Source organism: Scleropages formosus, chromosome 5 (assembly GCF_900964775.1).
Source record: "Scleropages formosus chromosome 5, fSclFor1.1, whole genome shotgun sequence".
Lineage (NCBI taxonomy): Eukaryota > Metazoa > Chordata > Actinopteri > Osteoglossiformes > Osteoglossidae > Scleropages > Scleropages formosus.
In genome coordinates, this window is record NC_041810.1 from 7,104,946 (window position 1) to 7,131,173 (window position 26,228).

The 26,228-nt window shown below is 50.6% G+C and overlaps 2 protein-coding genes across 2 annotated transcripts; both read left to right on the forward strand.

Annotated features, from left to right (window-relative positions):
- Window positions 1-206: 206 nt before the first annotated feature.
- On the forward strand, window positions 207-15,281 carry ncoa6 (nuclear receptor coactivator 6). The gene is made up of 16 exons (XM_029252106.1): window positions 207-459; window positions 2,433-2,701; window positions 2,925-3,074; window positions 3,294-3,407; window positions 3,698-3,826; window positions 4,528-5,325; window positions 5,570-5,716; window positions 6,655-7,945; window positions 8,240-8,364; window positions 8,602-8,867; window positions 9,264-12,192; window positions 12,816-12,869; window positions 13,023-13,053; window positions 13,847-13,888; window positions 14,157-14,323; window positions 14,913-15,281. The coding sequence occupies exons 2-16, from the start codon at window positions 2,467-2,469 to the stop codon at window positions 14,966-14,968; spliced, it is 6,534 nt and encodes a 2,177-aa protein (XP_029107939.1). The 5' UTR covers window positions 207-459; window positions 2,433-2,466; the 3' UTR covers window positions 14,969-15,281.
- Window positions 15,282-16,536: 1,255 nt separating this feature from the next.
- Window positions 16,537-24,790, forward strand: cyld2 (cylindromatosis (turban tumor syndrome) 2). The gene is made up of 14 exons (XM_018739041.2): window positions 16,537-16,720; window positions 17,312-17,807; window positions 18,083-18,212; window positions 18,622-18,839; window positions 19,178-19,349; window positions 20,313-20,448; window positions 20,565-20,672; window positions 20,767-20,846; window positions 20,991-21,057; window positions 21,703-21,835; window positions 22,218-22,326; window positions 22,976-23,094; window positions 23,691-23,895; window positions 24,239-24,790. Exons 2-14 carry the CDS (start codon window positions 17,358-17,360, stop codon window positions 24,496-24,498), a joined length of 2,187 nt encoding a protein of 728 aa, XP_018594557.2. The 5' UTR covers window positions 16,537-16,720; window positions 17,312-17,357; the 3' UTR covers window positions 24,499-24,790.
- The last annotated feature ends 1,438 nt before the right edge of the window (window positions 24,791-26,228 follow it).

Here is a 26,228-nt window from a genome sequence, read left to right on the forward strand (position 1 = left end):
ATATGTTTCAATTCATTGTATTTAATCCAAATTGAGAGAACAGAGATATCATTTTTTGATTGCGGCATTTCACTGTCGTACCTGCACAGTATTGGTTCACCTTTCAGCCATACAAATTCGGTTTTACTGCGCGTTTAGTCACCTAGCAGCCAATCAGCTTGCGCGTTGTTGAAACGCCCGCTTTCGGCTGCACAAAAATACAGCCGTAGTTTGCGTAAAATACGGAAGATGGCTGCTTCGAGTAGCTCGTACGGGCTTTAATTAATTTCAGGAAATATCAGCTGTTTTTTTTTTCTCTTTTCTTTCGATAAAGTCAATCATGTGAATCAATTCAAAAACCACATAATATAAATACGGTGTAAGAGAAAAAAAGCCCCTTTCCGCACTGCCTTCGGGTTTCATATTGAGACGCTTTTCGTCTAGATCATGGACTGACTGGGATCTGTCTGATAAGCCAAGGTTAGTCTGTAATCACTTCTTTGCTATAACTGAGAGAAAAATAAACAACTGTGAAGCTAAACGATGTGATGGGCGGATCTTTGGTTCCCTAAACATGTTTTAGCGACCATAAAAGCCCTTCGCATTTTGCGTTAGCTAGCGGCTGCGCTGTTTTTTTTTTTTTTTTTTTCTTCCCCCCGTTAGGGCGGCTAGTCTGATGGGTGCTCTGAGCTGCCAAGCAAGCCCGCTTGGCTTTTCGCTCGTTACGTTGCTGTATCTCCACACGAGACGAAGCCCACGCAAATAAAGCCAATTAAATGTTTTTAGTGGGTTTAAAAAAAATTAACAGTTTGATACGTGGTGCCCTTCTCCGCTCCCGGCCTGTGACTCGGTTCGGTCGGTCGGGTTCGCGCTCCGTCCTCGTTGCGCAGTTTTGTGCTGCGCTGTCCAAACGTTACAAACACAACGACGGTTTGTTAATTTTTCTCCCTGCCATAATTTGATAGGGATGTGGTGTAGGAATGGCTACCTCTCGGTTAGACTTAGTTAGAAAGGTCATGTGCGGTCCGTGATGAAGCACAAACTGGATTTAATAATGCGAGTCACAGCGGTCCGGAGCTGCTGCGATGGTGAAAACTGGGAACTCGTCTGTGTATCATCACACAGTGTGTGTGTGTCTGTAGGCGGTGTAGCCTGTTGCAGCACCTGACAATTACTGTATTAAGCACCTAGTACCACACCTGTACATTCACATTGATTCGAGAGCACCTGTAAAAATAATAAACATGCTGTGTAACAGCAACACACACACACAACTCACATGCAAATAATACAGCACACCTGTACAAAAACATCTGTAAATATAAAACATCCATGATGATGTACGAAACACCTGTGTGTATGTAATACATATTGCCAATTGCCCGTGGCATGTGACACATGATGTGTGTCCATATTCCACACTTGTAAATGTAACTTAACTGTGTATACTGTAGGCATCTGTTGTATTTTACTTCCCCGAACACACCATGTAGCCCATTGCGCACCGTAACACACCACAACTAGAACTATAACAAACTGTATAATACACTGTATACACATGCTGCATAGAATTAGCACTAGAATGCACTGTATAATGATACACACATACAGGCAGCACACTCATGCGCTGTTTTACACACCTGTAAATATCCTATCTGAATATGCTGTATAGCAAACCACAATATAATTCATATAGTCACTATAAATGTAACTCAGACTGTGTGTAGCATACAGCACCTCTGTAAATGCACTGTAACCCTTATATAAATGTATATGATAACACTACATAGTATCCATTGGAAGTCACATCTGCTAAGTAAATGAAAATGTATAGGAGACCTGTAAATGTCACACATCTGTGCATACTGTGTAAAGCAGCTGAGAATATAATTCAGCATACATGTATTGTGGCTAATAGGTGATCCATTGAACATATGTTATTTACATACTCAGGAATTCTGAGCACTTTTAGGGCAGGCAGTTTAAAGTGAAGTTCATATTGTTTTTCTCCCAGTCAATGTGTGTAGAATGATCTGTACTGTGTAAAAATTGTCATACATATGATACAGCAAGCTACTTTTGATCGCTTTGCTGTTGCAGTGTCTTTGTTTTGGTGATTTAGTGATTTTTATGTTCTACTTTATGGATCTGTGAACACATTGTTTTTCTCATACAAAATAATAATAATATGACAGCCAAATAACAAGCCCCCACCAAACAGGTTGTTCCACAGAACCAATTAGACATGTTAGCATGGGAAACCTGTAACTCTGTATCAGAAGAGAGGGTTCAAATCTGTTTCAAGTTTGACATTTCAGAACTGAAAAACAACAGAAAGTCTCAAGGAAAAATCCATACTAATTTACAGTAGGTATAAATTTTTAAAAGTATTCTGTAATTACTGTGTTGCCAACAGCCTGGTCATGCTGATTGTTCCCCTCTTACGCTTTTAGGACAGAAGTGTGACCACGGTGCCACGCTGAAGAAATGGCACAACAGACCCCAATGTGGATGACCTCACCTTTAGGAGACCCAGACCTCGAGCAAGACTCTGGAGTGGAAGATGATGGCAGCAGTAACCATGGTGACACACACTCACCAGAGGGTCAGAACCAGAAAGGCTCCACCATCTACATCGCCTTCCAGGGGAACATGGAGGATGAGGACTTCCAAGCAAAACTGGACAACATCCTGAACAATGTGCCTGGGCTGTTGCAGCTGGGTGAGGAGGGCTGGATTCTTGTGTTCCATGGCTGCTGCTTTCTCTGACCATTACACTTCACATAGTAATGTCATAATCATCATTATTATTATTATGTTGCTAGTTTATCTGTGACAGATAACATAACTTGTTTGAGCTCTTTAACAGTGAAGTGGTTTGCACTCATCATGAAAGTCAGTGAAAAGAAGCCCTTCTTATCCCTGCTGTCTGTATCTGGGGCCAGAGAGCATGCAGCCACAGCAGGTGGAGCCTTGGAACAGCGTGCGCATCACCTTCAACATCCCGCGGGATGCTGCCGACCGCTTGCGCCTTTTGGCGCAGAATAACCATCAGCAGCTACGGGATTTGGGCATCCTCTCTGTGCAGATAGAGGGTATGGATGGGACTGGAGGGTGGGTTTTGAGAATCGGAGGGGCTTGACCTGTATGGAACTGATAGCCCTGGGGGTTGGTCAGAGTTGAGGAGGGGAGGTGCTTGTTCTCGGTATGAATCAGGGCTTTGAAGGGTGGTTTGGCTGGGACATGTGGAGAAGAGGAAGTTTTTTTTATAATTTTTGATGTAGTGGACAGATTTTGTGATCCTCTCCATATAGGGGAAGGTGCTATCAATGTTGCTGCAAACAGAGGTCCAGATGTCAGGCCAAATGGCCCAATTGGAGCTGGAGGTCAGATGAGAATGGATGGCTTTCCCATGCAACCGGGTTCAGGTTGGTGATACAGATATTCTCAGAATAATTAACGGCAGACACATACAAGGGAAATTATGACATGCAGTTGTTTTGAGGGCATATCATTGTGTCTTTGACTGTTTGTACTCATGATGAAACAGCCTTCCTAACTACAATTCATCTGGAGTAAACAGTCCATAACAAACATCCAGTAGAAGTGTCCATCCCAAAATGATCACTTTAGTGTGGCGCTGACAAATGTAACTCCTTACACACCTGTAATATGGTTCATTAAGAGTCTGTTGTGCTGCTTTGTCATGCTGTGGCAGGCCCCATGCGGATGAACAACCCCCCTATGATGATGGGGCCCTCAGGACCAGGCTTGCCCCCACAGGGCATGGGGCCCGGTGGCAGTGGACAAAGGCCAACCCGACCCCTGCGGGCCCCTACTCACACAGGTATGTCTTCCCTTTTCCCCACAGTCCTCGTAGACCTTTGTGATGTCAGTACCACTGACATCTCAATGGACCAGATTGACTAACAGCAAATGGAAAGAAATATAAAAACATGAACAGAAAATAAATGCCTAAATTATTGTAATTATAGTTTACACAATTCACCTTATGAACACAGTTGTGAGCTAAAGTCTGTTCGTAACTTGTTGTTTCATTGTTTCATTTTTATTAACTTCAAAACAAAATTAAAGTTAAAATTTATTTTAATTGCCTGAAAATATAAATATGTTGTCTCCATTAACTATTTTTTAATGCTGATTACTGGCTGATTGATCCAGTAAACACGTGCAGGAATTCCTTGTTATTGATAAATGCTAAGGAATGAACACCCCAAATGAAATGTACACACCTTTGAAGTTATTTGTTTTTGACATCCTGTTCCGTTTTGATGCCCTTCACTGCCAGCCAACAGCTGGATAAGGAATTGTAAAAAATCAAAGAAAATGCAAACAAAGAAATCCATGGGGAAAATGTTTTTGCAGTTCAAAATCTCTAGCCGAAACACAATGTGTAGCGTAAACAGTAAAGTGTGATTTATTTTTTGTAACACCATTTATGGTTTTATCAGTTTTGTGCTTTGTGTTGCCTTCTGTGTTATAATCCTGGATCTATAATCAATGCTATTTTGGTGGTGTACTCTCCAGATTCTATGGACCCCATGATGTCAGGACTACAGCAGCATCAGCAGCAGCAACAGCAAGCCCCCCATGGCTCACTGCCCATGCCACCCCAGGGCCACCCCATGACAAGTGCCAGGCAGCTCACGCCAGCTGCCCTGCAACAGCTCCAGCTGCAGCAGCAGCAGCAACAGCAGCAGCACCACCACCAAGCCCAGATGGCGGGTGGCCGTGCTCCCTTCCACCCTCCAGGGCAGGGACCTGTCCCAGCAGCATGGAACCATCTTCTTCCTGGTCAGCCCCCACAGGGCCCCGCATGGCGGAAGGCCCCGCCTCAGGCAGTGATAACACCTGCGACACGCCCCTCTTTGGCCACTGTCCAACTCCCCAGTCACCCACCGCCACCATACCCCTATGGGAGCCAGCAGACTGGACAGGCCTTCAGCACTGCCATGGGGCAGCAGCAGCAGCCACAGCAGCCAGGGCAGTTTGCAGCCCCTCAGCCCAAAGGCCTCCCAGGAACTGCCCCAGGTATGGCTGGACCAAGGGGACCTGCCCCTTCACCGCTCCCTCCACCACCCACCTCTGTCCAGCAGGGCCACCTGGCTGGCAGATCCCCAGGTTCGTCCACATCCCCCTTCCAGCATGGCTCTCCCGGGACACCACCCACACCGGTCCAGGCCCAGGCACAACTGAACAACTTTCCTCAGGCCGTGGGCTCTCCAAGCAGGGCCGCTCTGGGGCAAGGCAAAATGCAGCCGGGATTCATGATGATGGCACAGCAGGGGCCCCAGTCATCACAGGCGAATCAGGTTGCAATGGGAGGTCAGTCTGTTTTGGATCGTACTTTTCTCTGAAAGGCAAGCTCCAGCCTCCTCTTCCATTGCTTTTTGTTTTATATCTAAATCTGTTTGTGCAGTTGGATGTTCACTGATGCACTTGAGGTTTAGTGTCAGTTTTCCCCATGAGGGATGTGAACCTGGTCAATTTTGTATTCTGTTGCATAGCAAATGTTGTCTCCCTAACCCTTGCCTTGGCTTCACAGGATGCTGTTTGACTGTTGTTGCAGGCATGCCCAAGCGCTTGCCTGCAGGCTTCCCAAACATGCAGGGTACCCAGAACTTCATGCAAGGCCAAGCCACAGCCAGCCCAGCTGGTACTTCTGTGCCCAACTCCAGCCCTCAGGTGCCCAGTAGTCATGGCATGCCGCATGCAGGTATTTACCATAGGTGTATGTGTGTGACACCTGTTGCCTCATGGGTTGATTTATTTAAATTGTCATATTCAGTAAGTAAAACAGCAGAAGCGGATCAACCAGTTAATGTTTAACAGCTAAACACACATTATGGGAGAAATAAGACAGTGGGCAAATGCAGCAGCTGGTTGCAATTGTTCTTTATAAATTAGCATCTAAACAGTAATTGAGAGCAGTTATCTGTTGATTTTGAAATATTATGTAACACTAATGGGAATAAATATAATAATTAAAAAGACAATAGAACACACAATGTGAAACAATAGGAAAAACAATAAATGGGAAATACTAGCACAAGGATGCAAACAAGTCACAAGAGCCTTATATGAAGTTTATGCCACTCACTCAGAATGGACCATATTTCATGCGTTGCCTCCTTTCATAGTTTTCTGCACAGCTAAAGAGTATTTGATTGTAAAATGCTGCTGTTAAATGGGAAAATTATTGGTAAAATGCATTTGGCATCATACCAAAAAAAGCACAGAAGAAAAATGTATTCACCAAGGGAATGGGAAGCCAGTCCATCATGTGGTAGCTGCACATGCACACATACCATGGGCAATTTAGCATCATCGCGATGTGTTCTTCCTGAACAAATTTAAATGAGAATTCATTAGGTCCCAGCATTGATCCTTGAGGCACACCTGTGAAGAGTAGAGAGTTATGCCACGAGACATGAAAGGAATGGTGCGAAAGATAGGATTTGAGCCAGTTCGGCGCAGGGCCTATTGCTGGAGTAAAGGCAGTAGAAGACCATGGTTAACTGTATCTAATGCTGGTAAGAAGTCAGGATTTTCTCTGTCACATTTTGATATTAAATTGACTTTTATGTTTTTATACAAAATATCTGCGGTTGACTACAATCTGATTATTTTTTGTTTTCTTGCTGGTTACTGTAGGAGTACAAATGGCCACCCCATCTGTGACCCACATGCAGCCAGGCCCACAGAGCCAGCCTGGACCTCTTCAGGGCAACACGATGGGCCTCCAGCCCCCAGGTGCAGGTGGGATGGGGCAGCCCCCGCTGGCCTCCCCAGCCCAGGCAATGGGTGTACAGCACCAACCAGTGTCCTCCTCACCTTCTGCAACATCATCTCCGGCTCAGATGGTACCTGGCCAGGCTGGATCCCAGGGGGTGCTCTCCAGGCCCCAGCTTGGGGGACAGGCTCAGATGGTGCTGGGAGCCCAGACCCCAGGGATTGGTCCACAGAGGGGGATGACCCCTCCCAGACAGGGGGTACCACAGCAGGCCCAAGTAGTCAGCAGCCAGGGACATCAGGTAATCTTACAGCAGCAGCATCAGCAGCAGAATGTGTTGATGGAGCAGATGACATCAAGTCAGATGCAAGGAAGCAAGCAAGGCTTTGGGCCGAAAGCTCAGCCTGGGGTTATGCAAGGGCAGATGATGCGGGGCCCATCACCTAGTGTGCAGCCCAACCCAACCCAGTTTCAGGGTCAGATGGTCCAGCAGCAGCAACAGTCGCAGCAAATCCCTTCTAACGGCAGTCCTGCTCAGACTTTGGCCTTACATGGCCCCCAGATGCGAATTCCTGGAGGGCACCATTTGCTTCAGCAGCAGCAGCAGCAGCAACAAGCCCCGATTCAGCAGCAGCCAGCCCAGGTTCAGGTTCAGCTTCAGCAGCAGACAGGGCAGCTTCAGCAGCCACAGCCAGGCCAGGTTCAGCTTCAGCAGCAACAGCCGACCCAGCTTCAGCAGTTCCAGCAGCAAAAACAGCAGCAGCAGATGGTGGTGCAGCAGCAGCAGCAATCGCAGCTCGGGAATGCCTCTGGGGTTGCAGGAGAGATGGCTTTGCAGCAGATGCTCCCTGAAATGCAATCCCAGCAGTCGTCGCAGCCACCACAGCCATTGCAGCAGCAGGGCATGGCCGTGGGCGGTGGCCACTTTCCTCCAGGTCATGGGTTGTCCTTCAACCCCCAGTTCACTGGGCCAATAGGCATGGCTGGACCGTGCGGGCAAGCAGGTGGATTCCCCGGAAACAAGGATGTCACCCTTACCAGCCCCCTGCTGGTCAATCTGCTGCAAAGCGACATCTCGGCCAGCCAATTTGGACCAGGTGGGAAGCAAGCCCCCGCCGGCCCCCCAAAACCCAAGAAGAAAAAACCTCCACGCAAAAAGAAGGGCACCGCCAGCGGAGGGCTTCCTGGGCAGCCGGGTGATGAGGCCCTCGGGTAAGAATGGGTCCAGTCCTGCTATGTATAAAGGTACAGAACCCTCAGTGGTCTGCTTTTGAGCTTGTCCTGGGTTTATTCTAACTCAGTCGCATGGGGTTTTTAGCCAAGGATTTCTTCAGATTCATCAGTAACTTATCAAATGTTTTGTGGAAGAACTTTTCAATTTTCAGATACATTATTTCACCTTTTTTTCCCGGATGTTTTGCTGGTAGATGGTACAAGAGTTTCACATCATATTGTCTCTGGTGTGATGTGTGAACGACTACAATTCAATGTATGCTCTGCCTGCAGTGGTCTGGCTGAGATGCGGCCCCATGGAATGGACGACCTTGAAGGGCAAGGGACTGCTAGTGACATGGGGGTCAACTTGGACCCTGCTGGGCCTAAACATGCAGAATTTGGAAACAGGCCTCAAGGTGGATTTTAAAAAAAAACACTTCACTAGTCTGTGTAGCTCTGATTGCTAATTTTACTTCATCAGAAAAATTTGCATAGCTTTTTTTAACCATTTTTAAAGTGAAACTGTTTTGGGCTTTATTTCCTGCTTTATTAAACCTTAGTTACTTTACTTTTTTAATATTGATGAGGGAAAGAGTCTAAAATTCAGCTATGTCACTCTTCATTTTCTTTTTTTTTTTTTTTTTTACTTTTAGGGTTTCCTGTGCAGCCAGGAGACCAAAGGACTTTACCACAGCTTCCAGTTCAATTCATGCCGCAGCAGCATGTGCAGCAACAGTTGCAGCAGCAACAGCAGCAGCAGCAACAGCAGCAACAACTGCAGCAGCATCAGCAGCAGCAGCAACACCTGCAACAGCAGCAACACCTGCAGCAGCAGCAAATGCAACAGCAGCAGATTCAACAACAACAACAAATGCAGCAGCAGCAGCAGCAGCAACAACAACAACAAATGCAAAGGCAGGCAATGACACCTGGCCAGGCAGGCATGATGCCGCAGGCCCAGCCCCAGCTCCAGCTCCACCACCAGCAACAGCAACAACTCCAGCAGCAGCAACTTCAGCAGCAGCAGCTCCAACAACTACAGCAACAGCAGCAGATGCAACAGCATCAGCACCATCCTCCACCACAGCAGCAGCAGCAACACCACCAGCTGCAGCAGCAACAGCATCATGGGCTGCAACCACAACAGCAGCCACACCAGCTACAGCAGCAACAGCAGCAGCACCTTCTTCATCATCAACAGCAGCAGCAGCAGCAGCAACAACAGCACCAGTTACAGCAGCATCAGCAGCAGCAACAAGCCCCACAACTGCAGCAGCAACAACCCCAACAGCAGCAACAGCAGCAGCAACAGCAGCAAATGATGATGATGCTCATGATGCAGCAGGAGGCCAAGATGAGAATGGCCCATCCACCCAGGGCTGCGCTGAATGCACCAGATGGCCAGCGGATGCCTGTCTCACAGCAGGGCAGCGTGCCACCCATGATCCACCTGCAGGGACACGCTGGTGTTCCTCCATCTCCAGACAAACCAAGGGGTGTGTCTCTCCAGATGAACCCCCAGCTGGCTGGGACTGCCAGGAGGATGCCTGTGCCTGTCACCGTTGGCGAGGCAGGTCAGGCTTGTCAACCGGGAACCTCTGAGGATGCCAGCGGAATGCCCATCGCGCAAGAACGACCAGCCCACGAAGCCAGTCAGCAGGTCATGAGCGCCGCAACGCAGGCAAGCGTCGGGCAAGGCCAAAACACCCACCTGCTCAAGTCAGGCCCTTCACCAGTCCCACAGCACCAGGGCCCCAGCCCTCAGCAGCAACAGCAACAGCAGCAGCAGCAGCAGCAGACGCCACAGCAGACCGGTCCCATGTCCAGCACGCATGGCCTCCATTTCCCCAGTGCCCCCACCACCACTACACAGAGCTCTAGGCCTAAGACACCGAACCGAGCCAGTCCGAGGCCGTACCACCACTCGTTGACCCCATCGAACCGCCCACCCAGTACTGAGCCGTCAGAAATCAACCTCTCACCTGAGAGGTTGAACGCCTCCATCGCCGGCCTGTTCCCCCCACAGATAAATATCCCTCTGCCTCCAAGGCAACCTAATTTGACACGTGGATTTGACCAGCAGGGTCTCAACCCCACCACCCTAAAAGCCATTGGGCAGGCTCCGCCCACGCTGAGCTCCCCTGCTCCCAGCAGCAACGGCAGCAGCCAGCAGTCTTTCCTAGCAGGAAATTCAGCAACAGCCACTGTCGGCAAGGTGGAGAAGCCTCAAACGGGGGGTCCTGCAAAAAGAGCTAGTCCGAGCAACGGTCGCCGACAAAGTACGGCCTCAAACCGCAAGACAGCCCCAAGCCCAGGAAGACAGAAGGGAGCTGCCAAAATTACACCTGCCTGCCCTCCACATCCACAGCCTCTGGCTGGTCCCCAGAACGCAACCGTTGGCCCCTCTGTGGTCCTCTCTAGTCCTGTGTCCATGGCCCCGGCAAGCCTGGAGTTGCAGCAGGTTCAGAGCCCATTCCATGGTGTCAATGGGAAACCCACTGACGTAAGCAGGGAGACCCAAACAGTGACCTTGGAACAGCAGCACCAAACACCCCAGCCTCAAACAGAGCCCCCGGTAGCAGGGAGGACAAGGAGTCCAGCCATTGCAATGGAGCAAAAGGGTTCAGCTGTTGAGGATCCAGCCAAACACAGCCAGCCATCAGTGGCAGTGCAACAGGAGCCAAAGTCCAGTGCAGCCGCGCCCCTCAGGGAGGCGCCGACCTCACTCAGCCAGTTGCTTGACAGTTCCATAGCACCAGGTGGGACTCTCGGGCCAGCACAGAGTATTCTCCAAGAAGCAGGCCAGGCGTCCAGGGAACCCATACGTCCACCAGTGGACAGGGAGACTCAGAAACCAGCCGGAGGCCCGCAAGCTTCTAACATAAGTTCCCCAGCAGCTGCGGCTAAAGCAGAGTCCAAAGCCAACATCCACCCGGCTCCTGCTCCCAAGGTTAACGCTGGACTTAGTCCTGCCTCCAGTCAGAGTCCCAGCACTGGCGCTAACACAAAGCCAAGCGTCGACCCCACGCTTAACGTATCACTAGTCCTGCAGCGGCCACCTACTTCATCCTCCACTTCCTCTTCTTCCACCTCTTTGGCCACTCCCACTAACATCACGGTTTACGTGACCTCCAACGCTGTTAGCTCCTCGACCGGTGCTTCTGTCACACCAGCCTTGGTTTCAACTGTAGTCACCGTGCCCAACAAAGGTGTGAGGCCCCAGGAGGGACGTGTCACACCCACACCTGTCACACCGAATGCCCGCCCTGCTCCGTTCATCACAACGCCCATGTTGATTAACCCCGTGTTTCAGGTGCCTGCTTCCTCTGTGGCTCCAAGCGCCAGCATTGTGTCTCAGGCTGTCGCCATGGTGGGCTCCATCCAGATGCCGGCTAACATACAGCTTTCACCGTCCCCTGCAGTCCGGCCAGCGACTCTGCAGCCCCCAGTCAGCTTGGCCAATGGGCAAGCCAGCCGACCGGCAGCTACGCAAGTCCAGATGGCCTCCACACAGGCATCCTCTGTCAGGGTATCCCCCCAGTCACTGTGGCAACGTCCCGCCACCCCTAAACAGGAAAGTGGTGCTCTTGCCGAAGCAGGTCCTTCCCTGGGACCCTGTCGAGGGGGGCAGCCTTCTCCACGTTCGGGAGCTAGCACCTCTTCTCCCTTCTCTCAGCCCCTGGCATCCCCGCCTCCCTGCTCCAGCCCTGGTGCTGCTCCTGCTGCTGGCGGTATCCGGAGGACCCCGCTGTCCCCTACAGCAGCTGCTCCTACGCCCAAAGCTAGCCAGTCACCCACAGGCAAATCGACTACATCTGTGGCCTCGAGTGATACTCCCCAGAAAGTCGAACCCAGCCCAAGTGGTGGGGCACCTGAGTCTCAGGGTGCGGCACGGCTGCCAGCGCTACCTGGGGTCATTTCCCCTCCTGCAGCTGCATCCTCCACAGTTACTGTCACCACAAATGCAGTGGAAGGACAACAGGCTGCCATCCTTCAACCAATAGCTGCATCTCCTCCTCTCCAGATGCCCCTCCCCTCACCTGCCCCCACTCAGACACCGCCCCCTGCTCCTGCTGTTACCCCAACAGCACCTGCCAACACTGGAACACCCAACTCCCAAAACAGTGGCCCTGCCTCAGCCACAGCTCCCATTCCAGTTTCCGCCGAGGTCCAGAAACCCTCCGCTACAGCAGCCGACACACCGGCCCCAGCAACAGGAGCAGCTGGAGCTACAGGGCATCCGGGTGAGCACAGATTCCAGGGCTGCTGAATGAAGGTGCTTAGTAAAACTGTGTGTTGATACCGTGGTAATTCAAACTCTGTCATGAGTCAGAATAAACACTGGCTTGTCAGCTTACAAACACCACTGAGACCAGGAGCCCATTCCTAGTTTTTGTTCATAACTCCAGAGTTCAACCCTTAATTGATTGTTTTTTTTAGTAAAAATCTCAGATGTAGCTATGGTTTAAAAATTCTGTAAGAGCCATTTATTTTAACGTAGGCGGTGAAGCTCGTGTAATTGTTACAGCTGTTGCGTTGCACGTGAAGGATTGGGGTTGAACCCCAATTCCTACTGCAGTACCCTTGATTATGGTACTGGTACTTACCCTGCCTCAATACAATACAAACTGTCCTGCTGCATAAATGGATAAATAATTTTAAGTAACTATAAAGAAAACTTAACATTAAGGCGGTTTTGAGCATCAACAAAAAGTAGTTTTAACAATGGCAGTATTTGTATTAACTTTGAAACTCATTACAATTAAAAAATAAGAAAATAAAAATTCACTAACTGCTATTCAGTACCGATTGTTATTCATCCCATAAATGTGCAACTGTAATTTTTTTTTTTGAATAACTGCTGCAGTTGCGGTTCAGGCAGACCGACCGTTGCAAGAGCAGCCTCCTGCAGACACTGCCGGTAGGTAGCTTTGTCTCACTGCATCAGTGCTCCTAAAACAAGGCTTGCAGAACCTTTGCTCATAGTTTGAATTTATGTTGTTGTTTGGTTTCCATGGACACAGTGTTCACAGGTTGACATGGTCATATATTTATCTGTTTTCTCCACCCCCAGGTGAAGGAACAGCAGTGGTGACTGAACAAGGGTAAGACTTCTGTGCGCTGGATTTCACAACATAAGATTATAATCCCCCACACCCCTTTTGCCCACCATCATGCTTTATTATTGTTGAAGTTATCGTGGCTTTTCTGGAACATTCCATGCTGTTTCTGGGTTTGGATAAAATATACAAGCATTCTTAATACACCTCGTACCTCAGTGAGGGGTGTGGAACTGCCACTTGAGTACACTTCTTCGATAGCAGCAACTCGGCTTTATCGATTTCTGTTATCTTATGTCACCAGGAAATTGTTGAAGGAAGGAAGGAAGGAAGGGAAGGGAAGGGAATTGCCTGGTTAGGGTTAGTTCACAGACATGCCATAATTCTTTTGGAGATGTTGACTTCTGGGCTAGTAGGTAGGGGTCCTCATGTTTCCCTCCACCTAAATTGCTACCTTTGGCCAGAAACTGGTAACGCTAAACTAGCACTGAGGCATCAGAAGGCGCTGGGATTGCAGAGCAGAGTTGTGACCTCAACGCTCACTGATGATGCCCTCTGATGCACGAGGCACCTTTTTCCCGGGTTGTCATTGAGGTTGAAGGACGAGCTCTCAGCCACCTTTACTCTTTGACTCAGAGTCAAACCAGTTCTGGGCTAATTATGGAAAAATAATTTGGCTCCGGTTTGGCATTTGCCTCCAGCAAAAGGCTGCGTCACTTAAGTTGAACGTATTCAGAACGTGCTGCCAAAAGATGGAGGCGTAGCCCTTGGATCAGACTGTCATTCACACGGTGCAGTTCTGCACTAGTTTACTGCTCCTTTTCCACTTTTACCACAGATGTGTAAAGACAAGAGAGACGCCCGTCAGCCTTGTCCCGAGGTACGTACTGCGTGTGCGTGTTTCTCTGGATGCACACGGTAGTTTTTTTCTACACTATGGGCCTGCAGCATGCAAGGACTGTGCTAGGTACCGAGGGAGGGCAGAGTCGCTGAGAACAGGAGGGACGCTGTCTGAAAGATCCAGAAAAGTGAACCCTGATTTGTGGATTGGTGAACAGCACTACTACAGATCCCCCAGAAATCACTCATCATTCTCTCTCTCTCACACACACACACACACACGCACACTTTCTCTCTCGAATCCGCAGAGATACCAAGGTAGTCCCTGAGAAGCCAAAGGGTCCTGGCCGTCGCAGCTCCCGGGTAGAAAAGGAGCTGGAGGAAGGAGGCGTGGCTTCACAGGATGCTCCTGAGAACGGTCAGAGGAAGCGAGCTGCTCGGCCTGGCTCAGCCTCCAACACAGCAGCTGGCAAAGGTGGGTGTGGCTTATTGCACACACTCGATGATGGCTGCTTTGGAGGATGATCCTGTGACATCGTCATAACGCTCTTGTCGCAGCATAAACTACTTGAAAATTAAGCATCCACACATGACATTTCTTCTGTTTACGGGAATGAAGTGCCAAACAACTCGGGCTGCTCTCAGTTTTTTACACTCACCTGCCCATTTACAGAGTTGCTGTAGGAAGAGCATCATTATGATGTCATGTGTTTATCTTACAGAGTTGTTATTTTACCAAAACAATTAAGGGTAAAGACCTTCCTCTTAGCTGGAAAATGCATCCCACTACAAATATGTGGTTGACTCATAACCTTGTTCTGCTAGAAAATTCAGCTTCTGATATCTTTCATTTTAATCAATTCTGGAAGATTGTCACCTTTTCTGGAATTTTAGTGCTGTATGACTTATTATTAAATACTGTAACCTTTCACCCTTGTGTAATAAACAAAAAAAAAACCTTTCCATTCATAAATACTTTCAGCTTGTTGCTCAACCCTTGTTTCTTTTGCCAAATGTCACTGATGGTGTCACAAGTCATTCTTTCTTCTCTTACTTTCCTCTAGATTCCAGTGGAGCTGCAGCTGCTCCCACACAAGCTAAGCGACGGAAGTCAAAGTAACCCCAAAGCCTCTGTCTTGCCATGTGTACATCTTTTTGTGAATGACCCTGTCCCCTCTTTTCCTCGGGCTGTTGGAAACATGAAGGAACCCTGTACAGATGATTGTTTTAATAAGAGCAATTAATATTGGTGTCGTCTCCTGTGACAAGTGTGTGCAGTTTTTAATTCAGAGGGTTTTATGTGTTTTGTTTTTGTTTTTTTTTTCCTCTTCTCCAAAATGCTGGAATAATAATGTTTAGGCCCCCTGATCAGGAAAATTCCACGGTTCTTTGTTGTATTTTGTTGCAAAATTAATTAAATTTTCTACTACTTGTGTGTTGGTATTTGATTGAATGCTGAGTGGATTGATGACACTGTTTGGTCATCACCTTTTTTTAATAGCTGCTCAGCTCAGTAAAATTAGCAGTGCGAGGATGTCCTGTCCTCCCCACATCTGCGATGGGGATCTTGCATTTCATAATCAGACTTATTGACACAAAAACGATCCCAAAAGGGAAGTGAAACTGCAGCTGTGTAGAGTTCACACCTTTTTTACGTTTATATCTTTATCACACATTGACATGCAACTTGCAGTAAATCAAAGTGTGTCAGCCACAGACAAGCAGGATTGTGGAGGCACAACTTCTGGTCTGCCATCACCATGTTGCTGGTTCACATCCTTCCAGTAGCTCCTATAGACGTGACATTCAAATAGAAAATACATAGATAATCAGAGCAGTGGTTCTGGACTCATTGATGGAGCTGCCTGGAGATCAGGAGAGAAGAGGCTCTGAAAGAGAGGTGGAGCAAGGTTCCCTCACAGGGGTGTGAGACCCCGGTCATCAGCAACAGCAAGTGTTTACTTGTGGTCATTGCAGGTAATGTTCACACCTATGATCACACATTGTGTGTCTGCCACGTGGAGGAAATGACACCAACACTGGTGTTACTGTTTCTCCCTCAGGCTCCATTCCTGCACGACTAGAATAGAAGATGCGAACACGTCTGAAGAAATGATTTAATGAGATGTCGCAAGAGTGAAAGCTACAGAACACTGAAAAAGACTTTTTTGCAGCGCAGCGCACGAGCTCCCAGGGCCGCACGTGGACTCAAAGTTCATAAGTATATTGTAATCGGTATTATTAATTATACCAATTAATTCTTACTTCTTCATCAGAAGTTGGCGTTTAAAGGCCGTCTTTTTCTTTTGGAACCCAGGAAGCGCACACACACACACCGGCACAGTTTACGCAGGAGATGAAGTCCACCTCCGAGGGGCGGGGCTGCGAGCACGCGGTCCCGCTCCTGCAACAGTGCGATCGCAGTATTTCACCCTCTGACAGGTAAACGTCGAACAGGGAAGCTGTACGTTAATCATGACACTGTAGCGCAAGCGAAAGTGTCGCGAGGCGGAGCGGCGCGCGATCCGCCACCCGGACGAACCTGTCCGTCGCTGGGACTCGATCTAGACTCCAGCTGGACTTCCCGAAGTGACACGATGGCTCCAGCGCGTCAGCGGTGACCCCCATCCGGCATCCCCACACCCCGCCCCCCACCGCCCGTACGTCTGCTGCCGGTGAGTTGCGCGTCCTCGCGCTCCCGGCCGATCTCGCGCCCCAGAAGCGAACAGATCGCGCACGACAGACCCGTACGAACGCGTGTCGGCTCGTCGCGAGCTCCGATTCCCTTCCTTCGCGGCGCGTTTTTCTCCCACTTTGCGCTCAGTTCCCCTTCGCCCCACGTGGACTTTTTAAAGAGCAGAGAAGAGACGCTGTAAGAATTTTGCCGTTTACCTACATTTTACCATGCTTCCTACTTTTCGAGGTCTTGGCCGTTGCGGCATTTACATACATACAGTGTGGTAAAATCGGCGTAACAACACGGTATTGCCATTGTTGGCATGAAAACGGCAGCAACGCGAGACCTTCCGTGCAGCAACCTCCTCTTGGCACCGCGCACACACACACACACACACACACCGAATAAATAAATCAAGTCCTTATAAGGCTTATACTGATATATATATGTGCAATACACTCCAGGGGCGTTTACGTGTGTGTGTGTGTGTGTGTGTGTGTGTGTGTGTGTGTGTTTCTCAGCGGTGACGCGGCTCACATGGCTCACGGATCATGGAAAAAGAGTCCAGACAGTTTGAGTCACAACATGCCGCTCCACCGCGTGAGGTGGAAAACTGTCCCAAGTGTTTCTGCGCCACTGTGTGCGCGAACACACACTCTCTCGCACTTCTGGGAAAGGAGAGGGCGGCGGGGTCGCGCTCCGCTGGAGGGGCCGCAGGTCACCCGAATGAGAAGGTGCCCTCCTCCACCTCCAGCATCCCCTCCTTGTCGCTTCTCGCTCTGGCAGGGCTGCTCTCGGACCCGAGGCCGGCACCGGGTCGTCGGGTGGCCGCATGGAGGGCGCCGAAGAGAGGCAGCGGCGCTACGTTGTCGTGGCCAAGGGCCGGGCCCGCTACGGCATCAGGGGCATCCCCCTGGGCAGCGTGGGCCGCGTGGAGGCCGAGGCGGCGTCGTCGGCGTCCGGGACCCAGAGGGCCGAACTGGCGGTGCGGATCCTCAAGAGCTCCGCCCAGGGGGTCGTGACGGTGAGGCGCGGCGACGTGCTCTTCCTCTCCCTCCGCCAGACCCAGCTGCTCCTCTTCGTGACGCCGGAGCGCCAGCGCCTCAAGCTGCTGGAAGATGCCGTGCGGTTCGCTGCCATTGGCGAGCTGGGCGCCGGCGACCTGGTGGTGGTGAGACGGAACAAGAGCCGCCACACGGGACTGGTCAAGTCCCTCGTTGAGCTGAGGCACAGGGACAGTGCCGTGGACCTGCTCATGCTGGGGTTCGAGGTGGAGCTACTGGTGAGCTTCCGTGTGCCCTCCCTCATTGTTTCTCCACGGCAGCAGGTTCGCCGGTGGTTTCGCATCTGGACTCGTGGCTCGTAGGTTGTGGGCTCAAGTCCCGAAAATGAGGCTCCCGTTGTTCCCACAAGGAAAGTGTCTTGGCCTTTTAAATATATCAGAGTAGAATTTCTTTGACTAAAAGTGTCCACTTGAATTGTTATTATATTTCATGACAGGGGTTACACACACACACACTACTTCTTAGTTCTCTTTTGCCATGTGTCTTTCCACAGGATTCAAGTCAGCAGAAAGGTGCTGGGAAGACCCCTCCCCCACCTGTGTACAGCGCCGGTGACATCATTGAGGTGCCGTCGAGGTGCCTCGCCACATCCAGGGACCACGTGAGCAACGGCCCAGCAGAAGGTCTGTTTCCGAGGCAGAACGGGGCTCGCGCACCACGTGGTCTTAATGACCGGCCCCAGGGTTCAAACTCTCAAATACCGAGGTAGACCAAGGTTTGTTCTGTGTAAGTCCGCGCCGTTCGGGAGGTGCATCGTGCCATTGTCACGAGTCGAACTGCGTCTGCAGGAATGTGAAGAATTTAGCTGCGGCTTCCGTCCCGGTCTGGTTGGCGGCGGCGCCGCCGTTCCTGAGCTCGCCCGACCGCGGACCGACGGAGGAGGCGATGGGCCCTCGGTCCCGAACAGGAAGAACAGGCCGCCGAAAGCGGAATGCGAGTGGGAGAGAAGGAACATTCCTGAGGACGGGCGAGCGCTGTCACCGGGGGAGGGGGGGGTCACCCATGTGTCACTTTGTTTGTCGCCCCCTGCAGGCACCGGCAAGGCCGTGTCCCGGTTCAGCTCCCTGCCAAACCTGGGGCCTCACTGTGCCGCCGGGGTAGGGGGGAGGGCCTCGTTCTCCAGCGCCGGGCCCCTGGAGGTGGGATCCGTGGTGGAGGTCACGACTGAGGGAGGGGTCCTCGTGTACGGCGTGGTGCGCTGGATAGGTGTCCCCAAGGGCCGGAAGGGCAACTGGGTGGGTGTAGAGCTGGTGAGTGTCCTTGCACCCGCACCCACACTCAGTTCACCTCTATTGTCATTATACCAGCGTAGGAAAAGTCCGTTTCTGCAGAGCACGACGTTTAACGTAACAGCAGAAATAAAAAAACAGGCTGGAGTGCAAATTACTGAGTAAACAGGAAACAGAGTAAAATCCAGAGTCATAGTGAGAGTAAATAGTCGCACAGAGCTCCAAAGAAGGAGAATAGTCTGGAAAAGCGCCCCGTCACAGTGGGGAGCTCCTTGTCAGTGGAAATTCTCCAAGCTTAAGTCCAGCGCACGTTCCGAGTCGGCGATGGGTTCCTGACCCGTCGTCCGCCCCCCGTTCAGGACTACGAGGTGGGCGGCTGTACGGACGGGACCTTCGGCTCCCGGCGCTACTTCACCTGCGGGGGGAACCGCGCCGTCTTCGTCCCGCTGGGCTCCTGCAGACCGGACAGCCGCTTCCAGTCGCTGCCCAGCCTGGTGGCAGAGATCCCGCAGCACGAAGAGTCGTCGCCAGGTGAGACCGGGAGCCTCCCAGGTGTGCGAAGCTCTGGGAAGTGCAGAAACCAGAAGGTTGTGTGTTCAGACCCAGGGTACCTGAGCAGCAGTGCCAGATGTGTCGCGATGGCGTCCCGCTTCAGAGGGAGCCGACAGAACCCGAGTCTAAGTCACACGTTTGGCCCGCAGCGTTTGCTGAGTCAGCAACAGAGAACTTTCCAGGGCTCCTTGGGTTGGCGTGCAGCCCCTCCGCACTGGACACGGAGCAAACATCTCGCTCAACCAGCTGGGCCACCCATCCTCTTCTACTCTCGCCGTGGTCGCTCTTCCGCACGTACCTGGAGGGCACCCAGAAGGTTCTGTCCTCCACTGTCAATGGACTGTGTCCACTGTCACTGTGGCTGAGTCCATCCATCTGCTGCTCGTCCCCTTCCTCTTGTTCCATCAACTTCTCGGTCGTCCAACCTTCTCGTGACGCATCCAACGTGCGAGGCCCTGCTTCTCATCAGTGATTCCGGTGACAGTTCTGGTTGGATTTGATCCGACATCCACCTGTCTCATTTTTCCAGTGTCCTCGGCATCCTGGAAAGTCTCCTGCAGCATGCAGTATTGAGAAGTCCGTGTTTCTTCTGTCCTCTACTTTTAAAGCAAAAATCATATCCATAGAGACTTGTAGAAAAACATGCAGTTTGAACAATTCTCATCTCTCTTCCTGTGGATCCATCAGCACATTTGAGGACCTTCTCGGGATCTTTCCCTGGAGCTCGGCCGAGCGCTGTTACTTCACGACTGCCGGATCCCTTCCTGCACGTTACTCACCCCACGGCCTCTAGGTCTTTATCACCAGCTGTGAAGTCTGCTGCTCCTCACCGTCCACTTTGACTCCTCTTGGGTCAGGAGACGACCTAAAAACACTGGCGCGACTCTACCACCTTGAGTCCGTGTTTGTTTATTTGGTTGTTTATTTGTTCATTCATGACAGACACATCCATGGAGGGCGAGGAAGAAGAATTCGCTCCCCCCATCCCGGAGTCTGAGGCCGTGTCTCTGCTGGAGGGCAGGATGAGAGGCATTCAGGGCTACTTCAACTCCTGCTATCTGGACGTGACCCTGTTTAGGTGGGAGTGCGGGGGGAGGGGGGGCTGTGGATCCAGCATGACTGTGGTTCTCAACTCTAAATATTGACCGTGAAGCGCAGAACATCACCGCCCCTCTCGCGCTCTTCTGCCGTCAGCCTTTTCAGTTCGTCGACGGTGCTGGACGCCGCGTTCCAGGATGCTGCCAGCAGGGGGGGGAGCGCCGCACGCATCCTGCACAGAGACATCGTCAACAAGCTGCGCAGGTGCCCCCCCCCCGGCTTGGAGGGCTGGGTGCGACTCGTTTGCTCCGCTCCGCTCCTTCGCTCCACACGCTGACTTGCTGCTCTCGTTCCTCAGACAGGGCTTCGTTCCGGCGGAGAACGTGATGAACTTCCGCAGGCAGCTGGGCTGCGACTCCTTCATGACCGAGGAGAAAGGTGTGTGACCGTCCGGCAGAGTCGTGTCGGGGGGAGGGGGGGGGGTTCTGTAAACGTCTGTACGCACCCGAGGGCACAGAACTGCCTTCCCCATGGGACCGGGTTCAAGGGTGCTGACGTCACGGCCGCTGCATGTCTTTCCAGACCCTGAGGAGTTCGTCACGGTCCTCTTCAAACAGGTGCTTGGCATGAAGCCTTTGCTGAAGATCAGGTTTGGGTCCAGTCCCTCCCCTCACTGACTTCACTGTCCACTCCCTCGTGCTCCTTAACCACATTTCAAATGTGCTTCGGGGCAAAAGTTGAAATTTTTGAATGGAGCCGGTGCCTAACCTTCTGCTCTGGTACGTACCCCTGAACTGATGTGGTAAAAATTACCCTGCTGTATAAAAGGGTGAATCGGTGTAAGGGTCAGCTGATAGTGTACTCATTACAGCTTTGGATCCAAAGGTCGCAGGTTCGATTCCCACCTCCAGCTGTAGTACCCTTGAGCAAGGTACTTACCCTAAATTGCACCAGTAAAATTACCCCCCTGTATAAATGGGTAAATAATTGTAGGGACATTAACAGAGTAAACCACCCTGCATTAAGGTCTCGCCTAACTGAATAGATGAATAAGTCCTACAAAACGGGTCAGATGCACCATCTTCTCCAGCGCTTGACATCAGTTGTGTTGCCGCTGCTTTGATTATGAATCCCTTTTGCTGTCATCTCCTGGTGGCCACGCCGCTTTGACACGGAGACCTGCTCCACTCGGTCGGTTAGTCGGTCGGTGGGTCGGTGACACACGTGGTGTGTCAGCGTGCCGGTGGCTCCCAGCCGCTTTGGGTTCCCAGCACACGTGTGTTGTGCTGTCCAGGTCGCACAGCGGCTGCACGCAGGAGGCCTTCACGTTCCCGCTCATCCTGGACAAGGAGCAGGTCGGACCCGTGCCCACGGTGCAGCAGTTGCTGGAGACCTCCTTCCAGTCGTGTGACCTCAAGTTTGAGGAGGTGGGAGGACTGTTCTGCCGTGTGTCGTCCGTGCACCGTAGAGCAGGGTCCCGGTCACTGGAAAACCGCTGCAGGGGCTTATGGGAAATGTATATAGAATTGTTTCCACACACTGTGCTTTTTATGCAGTAAGGCAGGAATTTCACTGCCAAAGTGCACTACGCTTCTTCTGTAACAAAACCAACTGCTTTGTGCACTTCCTGTCACGTTGACGGTCTCGGCCCACCAGGGTGTCGATTACAGTAGATCTACTGTCACGAGTAACGCCGGTGTTACCGTTGTCACGCATAAAAGTGCCCTTTATTCTCTTAATTTTTAACTGGATGTCGTGTTTTCATGGGGGGTGGTGTGGGCTGGGTCTCGGTCCTCTTCCCCACCTCAGGTTCCGTCCTGCCTGATGATCCAGATGCCGAGGTTCGGGAAAAGGTATAAAATGTTCCCCCAGATCGTTCCCACTACAGAGCTGGACGTCACGGACCTCCTGCACGACTGTAAGAGTCGTCGTTTTTAACGCTGCAACCTCAGTGGTGCTCGGTGGTGCTCCGTCTTGAGAGGGTGTAGCCTTTACGGTTCTCAAATTCTGAGGCCAGCAGGTGGCGTCGTGGTTAGAGCTTCCGCCTCGCACCTGAAAGACCCGCCTCCTGCTGCGGTGTACTTACCCTGCATTGATACAGTAAAAATTACCCCGCTGTATAAATGGGTAAATTGGTGTAATTACTGACTTAATACTGTAAATCACTATGGAGGAGAGTGGCAGATAAAATGAATAATATAATTATAATTTAGCAATATTTTAATAAATGTAATAATTCACTGAAATTAGATTCTGAAGGGCCAGGAATGTCCTAGGCTGGATGCCAGTCTTCACACACAGGGCGCAATGGAGAGAGAATTATTCACCTGGGTGGCAGGTCGGTCTTTGTTTACTGGGAGGAAACGCACACGTGCACACATTCAGTGCACACACAACACACACACACACACCCAGGGTGCTCTGTTCGCAGCACAAACCCACTTGTTCATCGAGTTGAGGCAGAAATGTGTCGAACACCAGACTCTGGCCCGACAGAGCGCCACCCACAGGCCGTGCTGGACCTGAGTCTGGTGGTTAACGCACCCCCCCCCCCCCCCCCCCCACAGCTCTGCGGGAGTGCTTCATCTGTGGGCGTCTGGCCTGCACGGAGTGCCCTGCTTGCCTGTCGGACCGAAAACTCCAACCCGGGAGGGTGAAGCAGTACTGCTCCACCTGCAGTGTCCAGGTGAGGCCAGCAGGGGGCGGAGTGACTTAGTGTACGAACCTGATGCCCTAAGTCACTTTATCATCAGCCAAATGAATGAGTAATAATGAAACAAACTGTATTAATTCCAATAAAGCATTTAATACACCGAACACAAGAGGCTTTTAAAAACATTTCTGACGCATCGTAATGAGCGCAAGTAAAAACTACGTTCCCAGGAACAACATAAACTTACAAATTACCAAAAAAAAAAAAAACCTGTTTAAGCACAAGGCCAAAATCTCTTGGTCATTGGACAGAGTGTGGAAGGACAGGGCGTGCAAACATCAAAGGGTTTGAGGCTTAAAAACGGGTGAAATTTTCAGCGACATCACACTTCAAGTCTGCCCTCCTATTATCATTGTTTACATTCACTGATTTAGCAGATGCTTTTCTCCCAATCGACGTACATCTCAGAGAATTCTTTAACGATAATAATAATAATAATAATGGTAATAATAATAGGGCCCATTTCAGTCTCCAAGTTCAGAACTGCAGTTATAGTCCAACGGAGAGAATGCAGGTGCTGCAGATGTTCCCCCCCACCCCCTGACCGGTGCCCTCGTACCCACTCCCAGGTTCACAGCCACCCTCTGAGACAAGGCCACCAGGTGCGCGTGCTGCCAGCACCGCGGACTGAAGCTGAGGGTGCTCCGTTGCCACGGCAACGGCTCCAGCTGCTGGCCGTCCTGTGCATCCAGACCAGTCACTACGTGGCCTTCGTGAAGCACGGTCCTGGCGCTCGCTCCTGGCTCTTCTTCGACAGCATGGCTGATTGCTGCGGTGCGTGCTCTCCGGGGAACTCGAAAAGAGCACTTTACCGCACTGAAGATAAAAAGTACCCGGTCGGGTGTGAGGTTACTGCGGTTTAAGTGTTGTCGGGAATTTCCGGCACCGTTAGCAGCAGCCCCGTGGACAGGTTGGACTCGTGCGTCTTTCTAGTAAATGTGCTGCTCCAGTGGAAATGAGATCCTGTCGCCACAGCTGATCACTGCCAGTGTGTGTCTAGTTACCGTGGTGACGCCCCAAACCATGATCAGCATCCACGCGCATTTTTCCGCACGTGTGGCAGCGTGTGGTCCGGTCCCGTTGCTGAGCCGCTGCGGTTCTGCTCTTCATTCTGCAGGGAACGGCCAGAAGAGCTTCAGCGTGCCGGAGGTGCGAGCCTGCCCTGAGCTCGGTGACTTCCTGGCGCGTTCCGAGGAGGATATGGCCACGGCTGATGTCGCCTCAGCTGGAGAGCACGTCAGGAGGCTGCTCTGCGACTCCTACATGTGTCTCTACCAGCGCGGCCATGTGGGGGAAACCGACAGCATCGCTACGGCAACTGCACGGTTTCTAACATGCCGCACGCATTCAGAGCAGTCCGAATCATCTCTGGTTTAGCAGGGTTCGAGGCCTAGGGTGGCAGTACTGTCTTGGAGCGAGCAGGATGGACTCCTTGGTTCTTGTGTTTTGTCTGACATTAAATGTCATGTAACTTAAGTCATGTCTTTAAATACATGCTAAAACACATGTATAATTGCAAAATCTAATATTAAATTGTTTAAATGATATATTTTACTGTGTTTTGCCGGAACTATGTTATGTTTATGTTTAAATGGACGTGAGAAAGGACTGTCTCTGTTATCCTCGGAAGGGAAAATGAGGATGAATAAACTTAATTTCTTCCTGGGAATTCTCTCTTAATCTCTTCCTGTGATGTGCACATTTTTCCAGAAGTTAGAGCTTCATTTTCTTCAGTTTTCTGTGATACCAGATGGGGATTGAGCTGTTCATAGGGGACAGAGAACATGAGGTGTCGAGGAGGACAGGAGGTGTAGAACGTGAAGCTGACGCACCTTCGATTGCTCACAAAGATGCAGCTCCCAGCTGTATTTTGAAAGCCACGTCCTTGTTATTCCCGGCTTTTATTTATCAGCTGTTTTAATGTTACTCATCAACTTTACAGTACCTTAGTTAATAGTGCTGCAGCAGGAGGTGGGATTCAGTCCCAAATCTCCGGTTCGCCACCGGTTGTCCTTATACTGAAAAGATGGTAACTTAGAGGTTGGCGTTGCAGCCTTTGGAGCCAAGGGACACAGGTTCAAATCCCACCTCAAGCTATAGTACTTTTGAGCAAGGTACTTACTCTAAATTACCCGGCTGTATAAATGGGTATATAGCTGTAGGGAGATTAACAGTGTAAATTGCTCTGGAGAAAAGAACCAGCTAAATTAATAAATAATCTGGTGTGAGCAAAGGTATCTCCTGCTGAGGTTTTTCACAGTTTAATATTGCGAAGAAGTGCAGTGCGTAAGTACATTGCTCAAGGGTGCTACAGCAAAGGGTGGGCTTCGAACCCTGGTCCTTCAGGTTTGGCAGCACGGGTGCAGCAGAACTCGCACACGTGGCGATCTTGGCCTGCTTCGTTCACCATCATGATGTCAGCCTGAAGACGGAGGAAAACGTGCCGACGATTAAAATTGATTCTTTACGACCGTCCTGCTTTCTTGAATGAGTGTTATTTATGTCTTCTCTGCCACCACCAAGTTTCTGGGTCTCGGTGGTTTGCACGGTACGACCTGCTGTCCACGCTGGGAATCCATATGGCAAAAAGCTGTTTTTAAAACATGGCTTTCTCTTTTCATACATGAAAATAAAAGGACGAGGGCGATGGGGAATGAGCAGCAGAGAACGGTCAGCACCCACACGCACCCACGCCATTCTGTGACGGACAGGACAGCACATGAGAACCACTGGCCCCCCTTCCGTGAAAAACCTCCCAAAAGGCCCAGGCGTTGATCCCAAGAAAAGAGGACTTGTCTGACTTTCCGGTAGAAGCTAACCTGTTCATAAGTGGAGGGACATTTGTGTTATTCAGCTTTTACCGATTGTGACTTTGAGGGAAAAATGCTTTTCGGTTTCGAACAAACTGAGTTATGAAAATACTTCTGGTCCCAACTGTGGTCTTAACCTGAGGATCCAGCATATATAATAAATAAAGTTAATCATTATATTGTACAATCACGTCACAAATTCTAATAGATATTGCTTAAAATATATATATATCATCAAGATCATGTCAAGGTACTCCTACCCTCAGTTCAAAGCAGCGACAAAGACATAAAGTTAGT